The 18,755-nt window shown below is 33.4% G+C and overlaps 2 protein-coding genes across 4 annotated transcripts; both read left to right on the top strand.

Annotated features, from left to right (window-relative positions):
* The first annotated feature begins 139 nt into the window (after positions 1–139).
* On the top strand, positions 140–8,532 carry LOC104752888 (lysine-specific demethylase JMJ29). Of its 3 annotated transcripts, none has more exons than XM_010475145.3 (12): positions 140–482; positions 743–1,408; positions 1,496–1,608; positions 1,689–1,788; positions 1,875–2,007; positions 2,088–2,151; positions 2,227–3,259; positions 3,340–3,633; positions 3,708–3,780; positions 3,858–3,943; positions 4,066–4,185; positions 8,117–8,532. In XM_010475145.3, exons 2-12 carry the CDS (start codon positions 749–751, stop codon positions 8,201–8,203), a joined length of 2,763 nt encoding a protein of 920 aa, XP_010473447.2. In that variant the 5' UTR covers positions 140–482; positions 743–748; the 3' UTR covers positions 8,204–8,532. The 3 variants fall into 3 exon arrangements, with proteins under 3 accessions (XP_010473447.2, XP_087347743.1, XP_019094056.2); XM_087491617.1 differs by lacking the exon at positions 8,117–8,532 and adding an exon at positions 4,285–4,494 and having other exon boundaries at positions 253–482; XM_019238511.2 differs by having other exon boundaries at positions 305–426.
* Positions 8,533–9,204: 672 nt separating this feature from the next.
* Positions 9,205–12,053, top strand: LOC104752887 (glycosyltransferase BC10-like). The gene is made up of 10 exons (XM_010475144.2): positions 9,205–9,793; positions 9,879–9,995; positions 10,074–10,174; positions 10,245–10,316; positions 10,436–10,514; positions 10,700–10,780; positions 10,913–10,954; positions 11,210–11,266; positions 11,382–11,528; positions 11,626–12,053. Exons 1-10 carry the CDS (start codon positions 9,503–9,505, stop codon positions 11,791–11,793), a joined length of 1,155 nt encoding a protein of 384 aa, XP_010473446.1. The 5' UTR covers positions 9,205–9,502; the 3' UTR covers positions 11,794–12,053.
* Positions 12,054–18,755: the final 6,702 nt, after the last annotated feature.

Genomic DNA, 18,755 nt, shown 5'->3' with positions numbered 1-18,755 from the left:
AACGCATTTGTATTTGTTTTTCACGTGGTGAGTTATTTACTGTTTCACTAAAAAAATTGTTTTCTTCTTAAAAGATAAAAATAAAAAAGCTTAAAAATTGAGATAAATCATAAATCTCGTTTTCAGACAGATGAAAAGCGAGTGAACCGGCGAAAGGTATTAATCCCCTGCGACGCAGTTCCTCACTTGCGCTCCACGATTCACACACAAAAAGGTACTTTAACGGTCAGATTAGGTTCCATCCAATTCTCCATTCTGGGAAATATATCTCCGAATAAAAAAGTAATTTTCTTTTTTTCCTTTTGGGTTATGATATAAAAAAAAAGGAAAGCAAAGTTTTGTGAGAGAATCCATAGTTCTCTTCTCTGAATTGTTTAAATCTATGTCCAAGTAGCTGGAATCTAGGGTTTAGATTCGCTCTCGCAGGTGATTTCATCGTTGCTGAGAGTTCTTCGAGCTTTGTTCTTTTTTTTTCTCCCAAGGTAAAATTTAGTTTCGATCCTCTTCACGAATTCGAATTATGGACTTTGTTGTTGTTGTTGTTGTTGAATCTGTTTTTCATCGGATTGGTTTGAATTAACAATGTTCGTTCTTTTAATTCGTATATGGGTTTTTTTTTCTTGGAGATTCTAATCGATTGGTCAGCCACAAGTACTGTTTAATTGTGTGATTATTATGATCGATCAAATTCAGAATCGTCTTGTGTTTTTTTTTTTTTTTTTGGGATTTTGTTGGGATGCAGATAACAATGGAGTTGGATGACGTTAGTATCGAGGAATCTATAATAATGAGTGGTTCGTGGACAGTTAGGAAGAAGAGGAGTATGAAACCGTTTAAGTCTAGAGGTCTTTTTAGCGGTAGTAGGAGTAGTGGTAAGGAAAAGGTAGCAGTAGAAGAAGAAGAGAGCGGGAGGAGATTGAGAGTGTATAGCAGGAAAGGGAAGCATTCTAGAGGTGGTGATGGTGGTGGTTCAGCGGTTAGAAGGAGAAAGACATCTAAAGTAGAAGAGCAATGTTCTGAAGATGATGATCATGATGATGATTGCAGATTAGGTGAGTGGATGCGAAGGAGAAGCGTGAAACGCAAAGAAGTTAGGCCTAAGGTAGAGTCAGGGGAACGTTCTGAAGATGATGATTGTACAATTAGTAAAAGGCGATCTGTAGTCAGTAGAAAAAAGAGAGACAGACGCCAAGTGGAGATTGAAGAAGATGAGGAATGGGAAGAAGAAGTTCTACTGTGTGTGAAGATCAGGAAAACATCATCACGAAGGAGGACTCGTAATTTAGTTTCTAACAGTACTGAAAACGTTGCTGATGTTAGTACTTCCAGTTCGCGTTCGCCAGCTTCTGATGTATCAGATCCCCTTCTCAAAAACGGGATATCTATTGACTGCACAAGCGTAAGACAGGTAAATGTGTCATTGTATTCGATCATCAAAGAAGAACATGTAACTGTGTTGGTTTACTAAAATCTATATGGTGTTTTGTCTTGGCAGGAATCGAAGTCAGGCCCAATTTGCCATCAGTGCTTGAAAGGGGAAAGGATAACTCTTCTCATTTGCAGTGAATGTGAAGTGACGATGTACTGTCTTCAATGTATAAGGAAATGGTTAGTTTCTCCTTTAACTCTATACTGTATGTCTCTGTCTCGTTATAATATATACTTACTCTATTTATGGTTTGTTGCAGGTATCCAAATCTGTCTGAGGATAATGTCGTTGAGAAATGTCCTTTCTGCCGTAACAATTGTAATTGCAGCAAATGCTTGCATTTGAATGGTTCAATTGTGGTATGTTAAGATTACTTCTAGCCATCCATTTGCATAAGATTTGGATTTTTTTTTTTAACTGGTATCTGTGTTTTCTGTCTTTCCAGACACCCAAGAGGGAACTCTCGAACTCTGAAAGACGCCATCATCTTCAGTACTTGATTACCTTGATGCTTCCGTTTCTGAATAAGTTATCCAAATTCCAGAACCAAGAGATTGAAATTGAGGCAACGGTTCAAGGTATGAAACTTGCTCTACTATGACATAATATCTGTTGCTAGATGTGATATTTTTTTTGCTAACATGACCTGTTTCTGTAGGATTACTGCCTTCTGAAGTAGAAATAACTAAGGCAATAAGCTACACTGATGAACGCGTATACTGGTAAGCTAGGCACACCTAAGTTAGAATATTTATATTTACTTGAGGATCTTACTGAAATTTTCATCTGTGCTTCAGTGATCATTGTGCAACTTCGATTGTTGACTTGCACCGGAGCTGCCCAAAGTGCTCTTTTGAACTTTGTTTGAAGTGCTGTCAAGAGATTCGTGAAGGATCACTTTCTGAACGCCCTGAAATGAAGGTAGACTATGCTGATAAAGGATACCAATATATGCATGGTTTAGATGCTGCAGTACCGAGCTCCTCTTCCACTTCTGTAGAGGAAGAAGCTAGCCCATCCAACACCAAGTGGAGCCTTGGTGATAATGGAAGCATCACTTGTCCACCAAAAAAGCTAGGTGGTTGTGGTGATTGTATATTAGAGCTTACGAGGATCCTACCACAGACGTGGATGTCAGACTTGGAGCACAAAGCAGAGACTTTCTTGGCATCATACAATATTAGCCCTAGAATGTTGATCTGTGAGTGTTCTCCTTTGGATACTGAGATGACAAGGAAAGCAGCTTCAAGGACAAAATCAAGTGACAACTACCTTTTCTGTCCTAAATCTCTTGATGTCTTGAAGGAAGAAGAGCTTCTACATTTTCAAGAGCATTGGGCAAAAGGTGAACCAGTAATTGTTAGGGACGCTCTTGATAACACACCTGGTTTAAGCTGGGAGCCAATGGTTATGTGGCGGGCGTTATGCGAAAACGTGAATTCACCAGCAAGTTCTAAGATGTCCCGAGTCAAAGCAATTGATTGTTTGGCTAATTGTGAGGTGGAGATCAATACACGTCACTTCTTTGATGGTTATAGTAGAGGAAGAACATATGAAAACTACTGGCCTGAGATGTTGAAGCTAAAGGACTGGCCTCCTTCTGACAAGTTTGAAGATCTTTTACCTCGTCACTGTGACGAGTTCATATCCGCATTACCTTTCCAAGAATATAGCGATCCTAGAACCGGGATTCTTAACATCGCAGCAAAGCTTCCGGAAGGACTTATCAAACCAGATTTGGGGCCAAAAACTTACATTGCCTATGGGATTCCTGATGAGCTCGGTAGAGGGGATTCAGTGACTAAGCTTCACTGTGATATGTCAGACGCGGTAAAGATTTCATTTAGTTTGTTTTATTCTTGGTTTTGGTTTAATTGGTCCAAAGAGACTCACTTTTTTAATTCATGTAGGTGAATATATTGACGCAAACTGCTGAAGTAACCCTAAGTCAAGAACAGATATCCGCAGTCAAAGTTCTGAAACAGAAACACAAGGAACAAGACAAGTTTGAAGAACAGAGCACTAGAGACTGTAGCGAAATGGAAGAAGAATTGAACTTGCCAGAGATTCTGAGCAGTGAAAATGAAGAAACTGGCAGTGCTCTTTGGGACATATTTAGGAGAGAAGATGTTCCTAAGTTAGAAGATTATCTAAGAAAGCATTGCAAAGAATTTAGACACACTTATTGTTGTCCAGTTACAAAGGTAACAATCCTGACTTCTGCAACAACTTTTAACGAATTTAATTTCTCGGGGTACTCATGATTTCTTCTTTTCAGGTTTATCATCCGATACATGACCAGACATGCTATTTAACCGTAGAGCACAAAAGAAAACTCAAGGCGGAATTTGGTATGTAACCAAGTTACTTGGAGATGATGTATCGTGAGTCAATATTGACGAGCTAAATGTTTTGTTTGAAACCGTAGGGATCGAGCCATGGACATTTGTGCAAAAGCTAGGTGAAGCGGTATTTATTCCTGCGGGTTGTCCGCATCAAGTTCGGAATCTGAAGGTAAAACAGAATGATTCTCTTCTTCTTCTACTACTTATACAATTTGCTTTGTATTGGAAGATCTAATGATTTTTTTTTTTTTTTTTTTTTTTTTTTTTTTTTTTTTTTTTTATTGGGGACAGTCGTGTACAAAAGTTGCAGTTGACTTTGTGTCACCAGAGAACATCCATGAGTGTCTGCGTCTGACTGAAGAGTTTCGCCAACTTCCCAAGAACCACAAGGCCAGAGAGGACAAACTTGAGGTAAGTCTTTATCTCTTTACCATTTTTTTTTTGTTTTTGTTGGTTGTGTGAGCATGTTGCATATATGCTTGATGCGGGTAGGTTTTTTTTTTTTTTAAGGATATCTGAATAGGAGAGATGGGCATTTGAACCAAACCAAAACCAACTCATTCGTTTTTTTATGTTTTTAAAAACGTACTTGCCGTACAAAACCCCAAATCACTGACTGGACATAAGTCAAATTGTTGACAAAAAAAAAAAAAAAGACATAAGTCAAACAAAATTACCAAACTTTGCTTTTTTCCAATTAAAAAACAATTTTTTAAAGCAGATCTATATTTAAATATATTATATTAATAAATATATATTAAGATAGACTTTAAATATTTTATCAACTCAGTATTTTATTATATGTATTTTGTTGTTTTACTTTTTCTTACCAAATTGGACGGGGATTGAGCAAAAAAAAAATCAATCCAAATATTGGATAGATTGTTTTGGTTTTAATTCGGGTATTATTGATTTTTTTTATAATTAGAAAGCAATTATAACCAAATACCCATCTCTTCTAATTGATAACCTAATCTTATTAAAAGCTTTAATTGTTTTTAATTTCTTTTTCTTAGTAAGCTTCAATGTATGAATGGTATGTTTGTTTGCGCAAATGTGTTTCGTGTGTATATTTCATAAAAAGTAAAAAAAAACAGAGTGTGTGATTTTGTTTCAATGTTTTTTTCTATGTAAACGTAAACACTTAGGGGGTGTATTGAAACAATGATTTTGGAAGATTTGATGAGATTTAGAAAATTTGGAATTTTGATAGATTTTAGGGGAGTTGATATGATTTATGGTAAAAAATTTTCAAATCCCACCTAAAACCATGAGATTTGTATTTCTGTATTTTTAACTAAACAAATCCTCCAGAATCCCTAAAACTTATTAAAATCCAAATTCACAAACTGTTTTGAATAACAGTGGATTTCAAAGTAGATTTTTAAATCATCAGTTGAATAACAATGAATTTCATGAGATTTTTTAAAATCCATGATTGAATAACATAGGATTTGTAACTTTTACACAAATCACTTAAAATGTCAAGTTGAATACACTTAGATTGAAAACTAGTGAGGTCTTATGCAAAATATTGCTCCCCATGAAAATAAAAATAAAAAAATCTTTAGACTTGGGTTGTGTTAGTCTTCACTGACCAATGCAACACCAAAACTCTTCCCCCCCCCTTCTATCAACAATATGCAATTCCGGGGATTGAATTTGGTGTCGAATCATCGATAAAGTTTACACAAATCCGGTCAAGATTGAAGACTTCTACATTACCTTTACAACACAAAGAAGGATGGGTTACAAGAAGGCTTTTCTCAAAATAAAACATCGAGGGATCGGGTGGAGAGAGGACCTCTCTATGCATTTGAGACCCTTGTCTTTGCAATTAACGAGAGATTCGAGTTTTAAAGGCCATAAGACCCTCGTTAAAGGAAGTGTATTTAATGCACTTCCTTCAGTTCCGGGATTGTTGGTGGCCGTCTTCTTACACACATAAGGTTTCCAATGCATCTTATGAATGGTTAGCGGCTAGCTCTTGATTTACTACCAACTCCTCAAATCGTGGCATCTCCGGCATGGCGTGGTGTGGTCTCGTTGGATCATACGATCAATCTTGTTGGCTTTTGTGGTGGGTTATTGGTACGTGTAAGAGACTTCAATTTCTTCTCAAGGATCAAAAATTGAACACAACAATGTGTCTTAATTAAAGAACCTCAAGTTCGTGGAAACAAAACTCGTCAATGTCTTGATATATGTTTACCTGCTTTTAATTGTTTTTCTGTGAAATCTTTGTCTATATAGTACTTTGCTTGGATTGTTCTTGTATTTTAATTCACTTTATGGTTTTACTAAATTAGGAAAAGAAATCTAGAGAAATGACAAAATTAATGCTTTCGATTAACGTCGAAAATATTTGGTTGGCGATCTTAGAGCTTGGATGATGGCAAATATCTTGGATTCAAGGCTTGTCTCCATCACAATGTGGTTTCAACTAGCACATAATTCAACTCGATCGAAAAATTTAGGTCCAATTGTACTAGATCTTAGATGATACCGGAAGTCTTGCCCAAACTCATGTTTTTTCCACAATGTGGTTTCAGTTGGTGGAAAGATGGCGGGTTGAATAACATCATGAATACTAGGTGTAGTAGTAATCTTAAATCTTCGTTGATACAAATATCGTGGTATCCACCTACAATAATGAGATTTCAGTTGACGAAAAGAGAATGGGCGAGTTAACTGTGGATGGTATATACATGTGTAGTGGATTATCATGCTTGTAGTTGCCTAAACTACTAAAAAAATGTTCGCGAAGTTATAATGATAAGTGATTGAACAATTTTACACATGTAAATCTCTTAACCGACAAGAATATATGGGGTTCATAGCCTGAGAACCGATGGTCTTTACATGTGTGGTGGATGATCGTGCTTGTAGTTTCCTAAACTAGTAGAAAAAATGTCTGAGAAGTTATATTAATAAGTGATTGAACAGTTTTAGATATGTAAATGTCTTAACCGGCAAGAATTTATGAAGTCCACAGTCTGAGCATCGTGGATTTTCAGTTGATGGTCTTTACATGTGTGGTGGATCGTCATTATTGTAGTTAGCTAAACTACTAGAAAAAATGTTCGTGAAGATAAGCCATTGAACAAATTTAGGCATGTAAATAGTGGAAATAATATCTAGCAACTGCAGCCTGAGCACTGTGGATTCTCAGTGGATGGTCTTTACATGTGGCGCGGATGGTCATGCCTTGTAGTTGCCTATACTACTAGAAAAAATGTCCACAAAGTTAAATTAATAAGCATTTGAACAAATTTTGACATGTAAATGTCTTAACTAGCGAGAATACATGAGGAGTCACATCACCAACAACGGGGATTCCCTTTTATCCAAAAATAGAAAGTGATTGAAAGTTTGAAAAAGTCATAAGAGCCTATGGTTGGGATACCAAATCATATGTATTCCAAAGGAAGAAAAGTGATTAAAACTATCTAGTCTCTATGGAGTGGAAGGGAAGGAGCCTAAATCGACCCCTGTCTTCTTCTTTTTTTAGTAAAAAGAGATTAGACTCTCGGATGAGACTAAGCAGCCAATGACCGTTCCTGCGGCACTCCTGACCGATTTTGATTAAGAGACCGAAAACCTATCTAAAATGAAGCCTAGTTTAAGTTGTCAAACAAATGGTAGAATTGAAAAATCTTCCGGGAATAGATATAGATAGAATTTTGCTCAATAACGGGAAGATTCGTAGAAAATGATAAGTTGTTTCGCTAAGGCTGCAATTTTTCTATAGAAATCTTCAAACCTAGCGGCTGAAATCAGAAAAGGTATATGCAAAATCTTTTCTTTTTTACTCGAATGAATCTTTTCCTTAGTGTCAAATTCGTAAACTATTATATTGCGACGAGGATTCCAAATCTATATTTAGAAATTTACAAATGTAATGTATGCCACCACCGTGAAAACATTTAGAAGATACATAAAATTTATATTCTGTATTATTTTAATTTGGTATGAGTGATTTAGTCTCTTTTTTTTTGGTGATAAATGGTAAAGTTGAAAAAATTGACAACTTGTTGAAGAAAAAAAGAAGTTTAGATGTATTCCTATATATAAATAGAAGTTTTTTTTTTTGTTAACTATATAAATAGAAGTTATTGCACACATGATCAACAATCTAACGATTTAACGAAAATGAAGTTAGTGTCGACCTTGATTGTGGAAGATTTTACTTTTGTAAAAGGATGAGACATCATCAATAGGCTAGGGTTAGCTCTCTATTTGTTTTGGCTTTTTTTTTTTGCTACGACCATACTTTAAGTAACCCAAATTAATGAGTTCTCTCTTTTTGTATATTGATTCACTGGTTTGTTCATTTTAACAGATAAAGAAGATGGTTATCTATGCAATCGAGCAAGCTCTCAAAGAACTTGAAACATTACCTGAAGAGACCCGACCGATGCTCCACTAGTTGAAGACTGCTGTTTGTAAATGTCCTGTGACCTAAATAGCTAGCTAGCTATAGCTATATCAGCTCCTTTGTTGTTGTGCATTAAGCTGCGTACAATTCTCAGGGTTCCGTATAGATGATAGAATAAAAAGCCATGGAGACCTGTCAACTGAAGATCTGCATTTGGCAATTCTCTGTGATCAGATTAGCAAAGAGACTTTGTTTGTCATTATATATGGTTATCTATATACAGGAGAGGAGGTATAGGCTTTGCTTTAAAAGAACAATTATATTGTATTTGCGACTAATACTTTTATATTTTTAATTTTAAACTTGTAACATTCACATAATTTGTTTTGTTTTGAAAAGGGTTATTCATTCACATAATTCAAACATAAAGCAATCGGCATGTTAACCAAAATAACACAATCATGACGTTGTCTAAGCTTTTGAACTATATTTTCCAAAATTCTAAAAGGTTCCAACCTAATGATTTGTACTAATGGCGTGGATGTATTATAACCAGCTTCAAACACAGTGGTTTATCTATTCATCCTAACTTAACCTAAATTTGAAAATTCATAGTTTAAACGACTTATATTTAAAAATTCATTTGTCAAATAAATTTTTTATTAAAACCATGCTGTTTGGTTTAATTATCAAATTTAACATTATGTCTTTATTTGTTTTTTGTGCTTAATCAACAAAATTTAATGTATTAAAAAACTAGTTAACTAAAGCTGATGTTTTAAATGACAAATTCATGGTTTAAATTACCAAAATTTAATTTGAAAATTCATTATTTAAATGATATTTTTTTTATAAATAAAATCATACTTTTATTACATAAATAAAAAAATTAATGTTCCAATGGAAACAACGGAATAAAAGAAAATGAACTTTAGTGTGTTCCCGGATAAAAAAAACATACCAAAAACATAAACCGCAATTAGTGCCTAAGTAACGTCTTAAAAAAAGATTCACACTCTTTAACCCCCCCCCCCCCCCCATCCAGTCAAATCGTCTCTTAATTGTTTTTGTATTTATTTCCTAATTAAAAAAAAACTCACACGTGGACAACGACACGGTGTCGTTTTCATCAGATTTCAACGTCTTCTTCCTTCTTATTGTCACTTGTCTTCATCCCCCTTCACTCTCTCGTCTCTTCTCACATCACATCGCTAAATTGCCAAAAATCTCGATTTCGAAAAACCCTAGAGAGAGAGAGAGAGATTTCGAATTCGAAATTCCAGATTCTTCAGATGCATATCGCCGGAGCGTAGTAGTCTCGAATTTTATTCGAGTTTTCTTTTTACACTAATGCCTCCGCGGCTTCCGTCGTCGTCGTCTCGTCGCGGCGCCGTGTGGTTTCGATGGAAGCTAATTATCTCATTCTCCGCCGCGTTATGCATCCTCGCTCTCTTCTGTATCGATCGTCAGTCTAATTCCACCGCTACGACGACGAAGACGACGCTGTCTTCTTCGTCGCTATCCGTCGCGAGATCTCGTATCCCGCGGAGCACATACTCCGGCGATCGTCCGAAACTCGCGTTTCTTTTCTTAGCTCGACGTGATCTGCCACTTGATTTTCTTTGGGATAGATTCTTCAAGGTTCGTCGTTTGAGATCATTCGTTGTAATTTGAATCTGGAAAAAAAAAATTTTGCTTATTGTTTCTTTGTGTTTGTTTTTGTTAGGGTGCAGATCAGAGGAATTACTCAGTTTATATACATTCAGTACCTGGTTTCGTGTTCGATGAGTCCACAACTCGATCTCAGTTCTTCTACAATCGGCAATTAAAGAATAGCATTGAGGTTTTGATTTTGTTGTTGTTTTGATTATTTTTGGATGGATGAATTGAGAATTTAGAATTGAATCACACTTTAAAACAGGTAGTTTGGGGAGAATCAAGCATGATTGCAGCAGAGAGATTGTTGCTTGCAACTGCTTTGGAGGATCCTTCAAATCAAAGATTTGTTCTTTTGTCTGATAGGTTTGTTTCTTTTAAGATTTTTTCGACAAGGAAGGAAAAGCTTGTGTGATCAGATCTTTTTGTGATGCAGCTGTGTTCCATTATACGACTTTGGTTACATATACAGATATCTAATGTCTTCACCCAAAAGTTTTGTAGACAGGTAATTTTAGCGATTTCTCGGATTCATTATGTGTCCTATATATAGCAAAAGCAGTGTATGTAATATCCCCTCAGCTAACTGTTGTGTTATAACTGTGTTGCTCTTTGTTCTGTTTGCAGCTTCCTTGATAAAGATAAACGCTACACCATGAAAATGTTTCCTGTTATCCGGAGAGAGAAATGGCGAAAAGGATCTCAGGTCTGTTCTAATTATTTTGATCCCTGGGAAAAAAATAAACTTCCTTATTCAGCTGTGGAAATGAACTTTTGCAGACTGCTTTTTTTTTTTTTGCTTGATTTTGGAAAAGTTTGAAATTTTGATGGAGATTTAAGCTTCAGAGACTTTTGTTGCAGTTTTGTTAATCTATCTTTGTTTTTGTTCAGTGGATATCATTGATCAGAAGCCATGCAGAGGTCGTTGTTAATGATGATACTGTGTTTCCAGTTTTTCAGAAATTTTGCAAGGTAAAGCTGAACTTTTTGGTGCTGTTTTCATGGTTTCATTAAGTAGTAAATCAGCCTTCTTATTGCTGTTATAGTTTCATCTGTGCTGTTTTCTTGAAGAAATAACGAATTACTTGTTCATTTATTTTCCAGCGATCTCTACCTCTGGATCCCAGAAAGCATTGGCTTTATCTTGTAAGTACACTGTCTTTCCGTAATTTCATTTAATACCAGCCACTTGAATGTTCAGTTTATATTGATTCTTACTGCTTCTGTATCACTTTGATTATATGAAAATAGATTGGCTGGTATAAATTGATTGAACTCATAAAAACAAGTTGTCTCTGTTCACTGAAATCAGTTTGGAAGTTTTTGAGTATTATTCCCACAGATATCTCATTTTAATCTCTCAGTAAATGACGGCTTGTTTTCTTATTTGCGTTGCAACAGAAAAAGAGACGTCATAACTGCATCCCTGATGAACATTACGTACAAACTCTGTTAACAGTAAGCACAAAACAAGACGTCATAACTGCTTCTCGCACTCAGTTTATATCTCCTTTTTACCTGCTGATCTTTCCGATTCACTTTTTTTGTATCTTAATCTTGATGATCTCTCAAGATGCGTGGCTTGGAAAATGAAACGGAACGGAGAACAGTGACATACACTACATGGAACCTATCAGCCAAAAGAGCTGAAGCCAGATCTTGGCATCCTCTCACTTTCACATCTGACAATTCCGGGCCAGAGGAAATAGAAGGAATAAAGGTAAATTTGTATCTTAACATAGAGGTGTGCAATCCGGTTTAGTGTGTTTTGTGCTCATCCCTTTGTTGTTTTGTTGTTTCTTACTTCTGAGTAACAGAAAATCAACCATGTATATTATGAATCGGAGTATCGAACAGAATGGTGTCGGGCGATTTCAAAACCCGTCCCGTGCTTTCTCTTTGCGAGGAAGTTCACTAGAGGAGCGGCAATGCGTCTTTTGAGTGAAGGATTAGTAGAGTCATCAACAGATACAAAAACCTTTTAGATGGAAGAAAAAAGTAAACCCAAAGGTGTTACACAACTAAGAAAGAAGAAACCAAGATTAACATCAGAAAAAAAAAAAAAAAAAGGAAGTTAACTTTAGAATATACAGATGAAGCATACAGATAGTACATTAATTGATCATATGAGAGTAGTTTAGTACAAACTACACAGCCTTCATGTTTTTCCTTTCTTTGGTAATAAAAACGGCAACTCATGAGATTCCTATAGAGAATTTATGATACAGATGTTTTGGGGACATAATGTGATGGTTCTATACTTCTATACGACGATGTATAGATTTGCACAACAGATCTACAGAGTAAGTTTTTTGTAGGACATTGGTTCGATGTTTTTACCCAATGTAAAGTATTAAAGTTGCCTACAAGACAATTGGCTAAAAGCTCACAGGCTGACCCGTCCCTATTGTATTGCAGTCTGGACTCATGGCTGGGTTGACATCTCTTTCTCTCACAACCAAACATCCTCTCTTTCTCTTCCTATTCTTCTATTATTTGTCAAGAACCAGTATCTCTAACCTTAATCTAGCCTTAGATCTACCTAATTTGCATGTAAGTATTTTTTACCAGAATGTGCTCGTGTGTTTCCGCCTTAATTCGTCACTTGGTTATTTTGGTTATGTGCCAAAATTCTATTCTTGGCGGTTACAATAGTGTTTAAGTCTATTACATGGATTACATTGATATGCTCTAGTTTCTCATGCATTCGTTTTATACATTGGTTTACATAGATATTGGTGTAGTTAAACATATAGGTGGTTTCTCCCATACGTTGTCATATAGATCATGTACTTAATTCCACTTACAATACATCATAAGCATTTTAGAAATGATGTTCGGTGTTCCTTTCGAATATCTTGCAAAACTTGTAAGCATAACTGCATCTTGTAAAATTTTACAAGATATTAGAACCATTAAACCATCAAAATTATGGATTGAGATATTAATACAAAACAAAGAAAAACATTTTTTTTTTGGTAGGGAAAACAAAGAAAATCATTAACACATACATTTGCTATATATATAGTATATGAATATGATGATGCATTGCCCCTCCTTTTAAGAGCATAAGGATCACAATAATCAAAAAGTTTTAGCTTTAATTGTCTTTCTTTGACTGTTATCATTAGATAAAAGCTCTTTGTTTATATTCTGATGAAACTGCAAATGGTTCAGTTTCGGTTCATGCATACTTGGACTATTGTGAGGAAAATTTCTCTAAAAGCACATGCTAGTTAATTACTTACCAAATTTATCCCGGTCATCCTCATGCAATGTTTGGTGAGATTTTTAATAAAGTTAGAAGGAAAAAGACAAAAAAGTGAGTGATGATCTTATGTTTAGTTAAAAAAAAATTACTCTTTAAAAAAGTGTATAGTGGAAATGAAGAGAGACGACATTCTGTTACTATGGGAAAACTTTTGAACTATAACAATTTTGTTTAAATTAGTTTGTCAATCAATAATAGTGAGATTTTATATAGTCTGATGATGATTTGAACATTTCTGTGAATAATAGTAATAATATCGAAAATAATAACTATTATTTGGTTTTGTGAATTTATAACCAAACTATCGCCAGTAACTTGCAGTTTTCATGTGTTGAAAACTCAAACTAATAAAATTTAAAAAATATGGCGTTCGAAAGACCTGGTGTACGAAAAGGTATTGGATTTTTTTCTTCTTAAAAAGGGATTAATAAGCACAAATATTAAAGTGTCTAATTTGTAGACTCTCTTCGACCAAATTATCATTATTATTTTTTTGTACGTGAAAATTAATCTAGAAAACAAATGAGAGCTTCTTGTATTCTTCAACATGAAGACAAGAATCTTTCGCAAATTTTGTAAATGGCATTCACAATAGACAGTCGTAAATGGCAGACCAAATCCCTTTATATGCACTTTTGGCTGCTCTCATCAAAAGAAAAATAAACCTTTTTTTTTATATAGTATTATTTTCTCGTTTTGTTTACTTTTGTATATTTCGGTATAAAGATGGCAGACATAGTACGGAACCAATGATTCTTTTCGTCAAACCAACCAATGTTTTTTCTCTCCTTCATGTTTGAAGGCATCGGTTTTTTCTTCTATTGTCAACAAAGGCATTGAAATTGATGATAACTTTCGAGAAGCGAATAAATAATATAGAGTTCATTTTCTTTGTATTCATTAATTATTTATAAGGTAAATAATCTAGAAAATTTGAAACATATACTGCCTCTTAAAAAAAAATGGAAATTAATTTCTTAAATGGAAAAATGATAAAAACGAGGCCTGATAGTATTTTGGATAAGAGTTATTTACGTGTGGTCGAAATATGAATAATCAAGAAACTTACAGTTTTGTGCAAAGCAAATCTGCTTGGCCAAAACTAAGACACGGATCTCATTCAGTTGCGATCACGAGGTTTAAGTTAGTCAAAATTGGATCGATAAGTAAGTGTTATCGATAACGTCTATGTTACCTTCTTCTTCCGTCGTTGAACTTTTTGGCCTCATTGCCCTCTACAAGTCATATAGATAGACCTCTTTTGGACTTATCCACTCTTATAAAAATTTCTATATTCATCGTATAGTATAAAAGTCTTAATATCCAATGACTTAATGCTACCAAAAATCAATGTAAAGTTTCTATAAGAAAGACCGCAATTGATTGGTCCACTCTGGTTATATTAAATCCTTTGTCTCACCAAAAAGTTTAATATGAGTTCGAACTATCTCGTGGGAAATCAAAATGATAGTATAAAACTACTCTAAGAGTACATGACCAGAAAAGTATCAATAAGTACAAGAAAAGAGCTTTTTGGATAGATGTTTTCACTATTTTATTAATTTGATTTTCAAAAGGGATTTAAAGCACAAGGTTTCGTCTTTTCTTCTTCCCTTGTTGACCTTTTTGCCAAAGCAGCAGCCAGTACAGATACTTGTTCATATACGATTCAAGTATTCTAAATTAAAAGATGTTAAATCTAGTTGGATAGAATATATATATATATATATATATATATATATATATATATATATATATATATGGAGTCTTTTTAAAACCAATACAATTACAAATTTTCTAAGGATTGGTAAAAAAGTGGTCCATACCATTTCGTAGTTCCCGGCTAATCAGTTATGAGATGAACATATCTTTCATAAAAAGTTCAAATCTCTATTTCAGAATAAACTACTAGATTAAAATCTAGAGCCTACTATACTAGACTAATAAATAAAAGTATTATAAAAGTCTAAAATGAGATTTAAATTCAAATGAAAGAAACAACCATAATCTCTAATAGACGAGAATTCCACATTTAAATTACATAAATAAAAAAAACATTCAAAATAATTTTGAAAAACTCAAAACTCTTGCCACATTTGATTCTTATAAACCACTGATACTACACCAATCCAATCTGATAGAAATTAGATTTATTTTTTCTCTAACAACAGTAAAATACAGCTGAAATAAATTAAATTGATTTTATATAAATCTTGGACGGTTGATTAGATATGAAGACATTAAATTTTCACCGATTTGGGTAAAATCAGAGGTTTCTGACTGCGTCAAAGTTTAAGACCATATATGTGGTCGGATTCAGATATAAAACCTCTAGCTCCTACATTGGTAAGTTAGAAGATGTCTCTCATGATCTCATCTATATATTTATATTCACTTAAGAAGAAAAAAAAGTAGTAGTACAGAACGATGTCATAAAAATAGAATAGTACAGAACTAAAAACTAACTGACACATGTATATTAAAGTGTGAAAAACATCAAATTAGTCAGATGAATTACTTGTAAAACCAAAACTTATATGTCCACAAGGTTTCTTTCTACGTCATGCAAACTCGATCGGCCACGTTGTGTAGTTGTAGGATCATGTTTTGGTCAACGCAAATCTCAGACAGCTCTGCAGATTTTCTTCTATTTTTCTTCGAGTCATTTAATTTTTTGGTGGAAAAAAAATTTGTATATTCATTCATCCCCAAGGACTAATAAGCTTGATTAATTAAATCCTAATTACTTCAGTTTTTAGTGGACCCGTTTTTGACATCTTACACGCTTTCTTGGCTCCTTCCTCCGTCTTAAATGTAAAATGAATTAAATATATGCGTAATCCTACAACTTAATCGTGGCTTAAATCAATCAAATTTTTAGAACGCTAAGGCGCTATATGATTATTTTTTTTTCTAATAGAAAGTTCATCCACGGCAAGTACAGAGTTCTTGGTGATGAAGAAACCTTAAAAAATATTTGACTTACATTACTAAACTGAAGCAGATTTGTGGCTTATAAATCGATCTAGAGTTAGTAATTTGATAAATATGAAGCATACTATAGCATAAAAAGAAACATAAATGTATCGTCAGAATCCGTGAACTTATTTTCGAAAATATAGATGAAAAATGTAATGTAAACAAATAAATAATAAATTTAGTATATTTTCTTGAAAAAAAAAAAATTAGTTGCCCATACATGACAGGTAATATAAACACGAGAGACGGAGAAAAAGTGCCAAAAAGGTCAGAAGAGAAGAAAATGAGATTTCCTGTAATCTTATACTAATATTAATTATTTTAATCGTGATTAGGAACGATCGTGATTAGGTCGTTCCGGTAGACAGTCAACAGATCTACAACGCTTTTTATCAATACGTGGGAGCCTTCGAAGATCTCTCTTTCTCTCTGTCTCTTTGCCTCTCTCGTTTCTACGTGTGTGGACTCAAAATAAAATAAAATTTTTATTATCTTCTCAAAGTTTTTTTAATTCAAAGGTCATATCAAACAATGAAACAAGGTGACACGTTTCTTCACCATCTACTTATTTTTGGTTCATTTGAGCATATTATAGAGACGCAGATTTTTTTTCAAATATTTTTAATTGGTTTGGACGAATTTTTTTTTTTGTTATAATCGTTTTTCTTTTATTCAAGGTTATGTTGAATATAATTTCCACTATTTTAATCATAAAACTTGAGGGTGAAAAGATAACAAACAAACAAAAAAAAACAAGAATAATAATGGTAATTTACCTATCATTTTTATAATAATGTATTGCCTATGTTCCTAAGGTTCGTGTAACCTATTTTTCATAATCTATCAAGCCTTTTCATTTGATGGTAATTTACCTTTCATTTTTATATTAGTTAGTTTTTTTTACATATAATAATTAATTAGGTACCAAAAATATTATAAAATATAATATTTTCGATACTGTAAATTTATAACTCTATATAACATATCCATCAACCAAATTTTGAACTTATCTTTTCTTCTAATAAAGCGACACATCTTGTCAAGGGAAATGTAAACTACATTATCTAAAACTGAATGTGTTATTTCTTTGCACCTTTTGATAAAATTACTTCTATTTATTTATTTTTGGTCAACTTATATCCATAACTTATGTTTTTGGAAGCTTGGTCTATCAGATATTGATAAAAAAAAAATTGTCTTTGAATTTACAAAATTTGTAAAACATTTTATCGGTTCGCTTTGAATTTATAAAATTTGGCTTTGAATTTATAAAATTTGTAAAATAATTGTAAAATGTTGTGTAAGTTATATGTAAATTTTGTTATTGTAGATATATATATATATATATATATATATATATCAATTGTGAAAATAGTCTAAAAACACGTTTATCATGATTCTGGTGACAGAAAAAAAAAATCAATATACTATTCGAATAAATAAAACTGAAAGCAAAATTTATACTTTAAAGTGTTAATATTACCAGACAACTTTTGTTATCCCTAACCTAATACTATTGTTAGGTTATTATAATTTATAAACTAGAAGTATTTCTGTACTTACGTTATATAACAATTTTTTTCAACAAAGTACATTATATTTCTTTTCGAATCACATGTGGTAACCATGATTACCAAAAATAATTTCGGTGTCAAGAAACGAACATAATATAATCGACTTTGTCAACAAGAAAATAAAGCATAAAATCGACTTTGTTTGTTGTATTCAGAGAACCAAGGTCTTTTTTTTTTTTTTTTTTTTGTTTCTTTATGACATTAGAGAACAAGAAGAAATCTACTTCAAGAAAATAAAAAAACTAGGAGCTTATTACAAAGGTGGGGGCCCAGCCGCCCACGGAAGTAAGACCCAACGACCGACGCAACCGGTCTCCAGTCAGACTATAAGAAGCCGGGCCGTCAAAATCGTTGACTCGGTTAACCCCATCGCCATCATAATTCTTTTATTTCTTTTCGGTATTTTGTTAAATAATTAATAAGTTTGAAAGAAAAAGAAGAGAAAGAAAAAGATATAATCACGTGGAACGCGCCGCAGTAAACGGGGCGGTGGATCAAACTTTTCGTCGCTATGATCAAAACAGCAGAACTAGTCAATGCTCTTTCTTCATCATCTAAACACCAATTTAATAACAAGTGATCAGTCTCAAGACGATTACGCCACATAACCATTTTCTCGTGATTTCGACATCAAAACTTAAATAACGAAAACCCTATTGATCAGGTCATCCTCTTAGAAGTTTCAAATGAGCTTATTAAACCTTTTTTTTATAGTGAAATATATTTAAAGTTTATATAAAATATTAGTATTTTTTTTATCGCGGTTTTAGTCAGATGATATTTTTCTATCTCCGTACTAATAAATACTCCCTCTGTCTCATAAAGATTGATATTTAGAAGCTTTTACACATTTTAAGAAAACAATGATTAATGAGTTTAAATATATTTTTTTCTTTGACTAAAGAGATATTATTTAATTTTAAACCAATAACAATTCAAAATTTTAAATATTTTCAGTGATTAATTCTTGAGGTTTACAAAACATCAATCTTTGTGGATAAAAAAACATCTCAAAACATCAATTTTTACGAGACAGACGGAGTATTAGTAATTTGAAAGTTTTCTTTTAAGGCATTGTTTGACAAAATCACATAATAAATAACATTGTACAAATGTGAGGTAA

This window comes from Camelina sativa, chromosome 16 (assembly GCF_030686135.1).
Source record: "Camelina sativa cultivar CO46 ecotype springtype chromosome 16, ASM3068613v1".
Taxonomy (NCBI): Eukaryota; Viridiplantae; Streptophyta; class Magnoliopsida; order Brassicales; family Brassicaceae; genus Camelina; species Camelina sativa.
The sequence above is the reverse complement of the archived record's forward strand: the minus strand, read 5'-3'. Positions and strand labels throughout refer to the sequence as shown.

Excerpts from the sequence above, each read along its gene's own strand:
- LOC104752888 (XM_010475145.3), top strand. The coding sequence starts at position 749 with ATGGAGTTGGATGACGTTAGTATCGAGGAATCTATAATAATGAGTGGT. Across the intron at positions 1,409-1,495 it reads ACTGCACAAGCGTAAGACAG|GAATCGAAGTCAGGCCCAAT; the intron begins GTAAATGTGTCA and ends TTGTCTTGGCAG. Across the intron at positions 3,634-3,707 it reads ATTGTTGTCCAGTTACAAAG|GTTTATCATCCGATACATGA; the intron begins GTAACAATCCTG and ends TCTTCTTTTCAG.
- LOC104752887 (XM_010475144.2), top strand. The coding sequence starts at position 9,503 with ATGCCTCCGCGGCTTCCGTCGTCGTCGTCTCGTCGCGGCGCCGTGTGG. Across the intron at positions 9,794-9,878 it reads TTTGGGATAGATTCTTCAAG|GGTGCAGATCAGAGGAATTA; the intron begins GTTCGTCGTTTG and ends TGTTTTTGTTAG. Across the intron at positions 11,529-11,625 it reads AGGAAATAGAAGGAATAAAG|AAAATCAACCATGTATATTA; the intron begins GTAAATTTGTAT and ends TCTGAGTAACAG.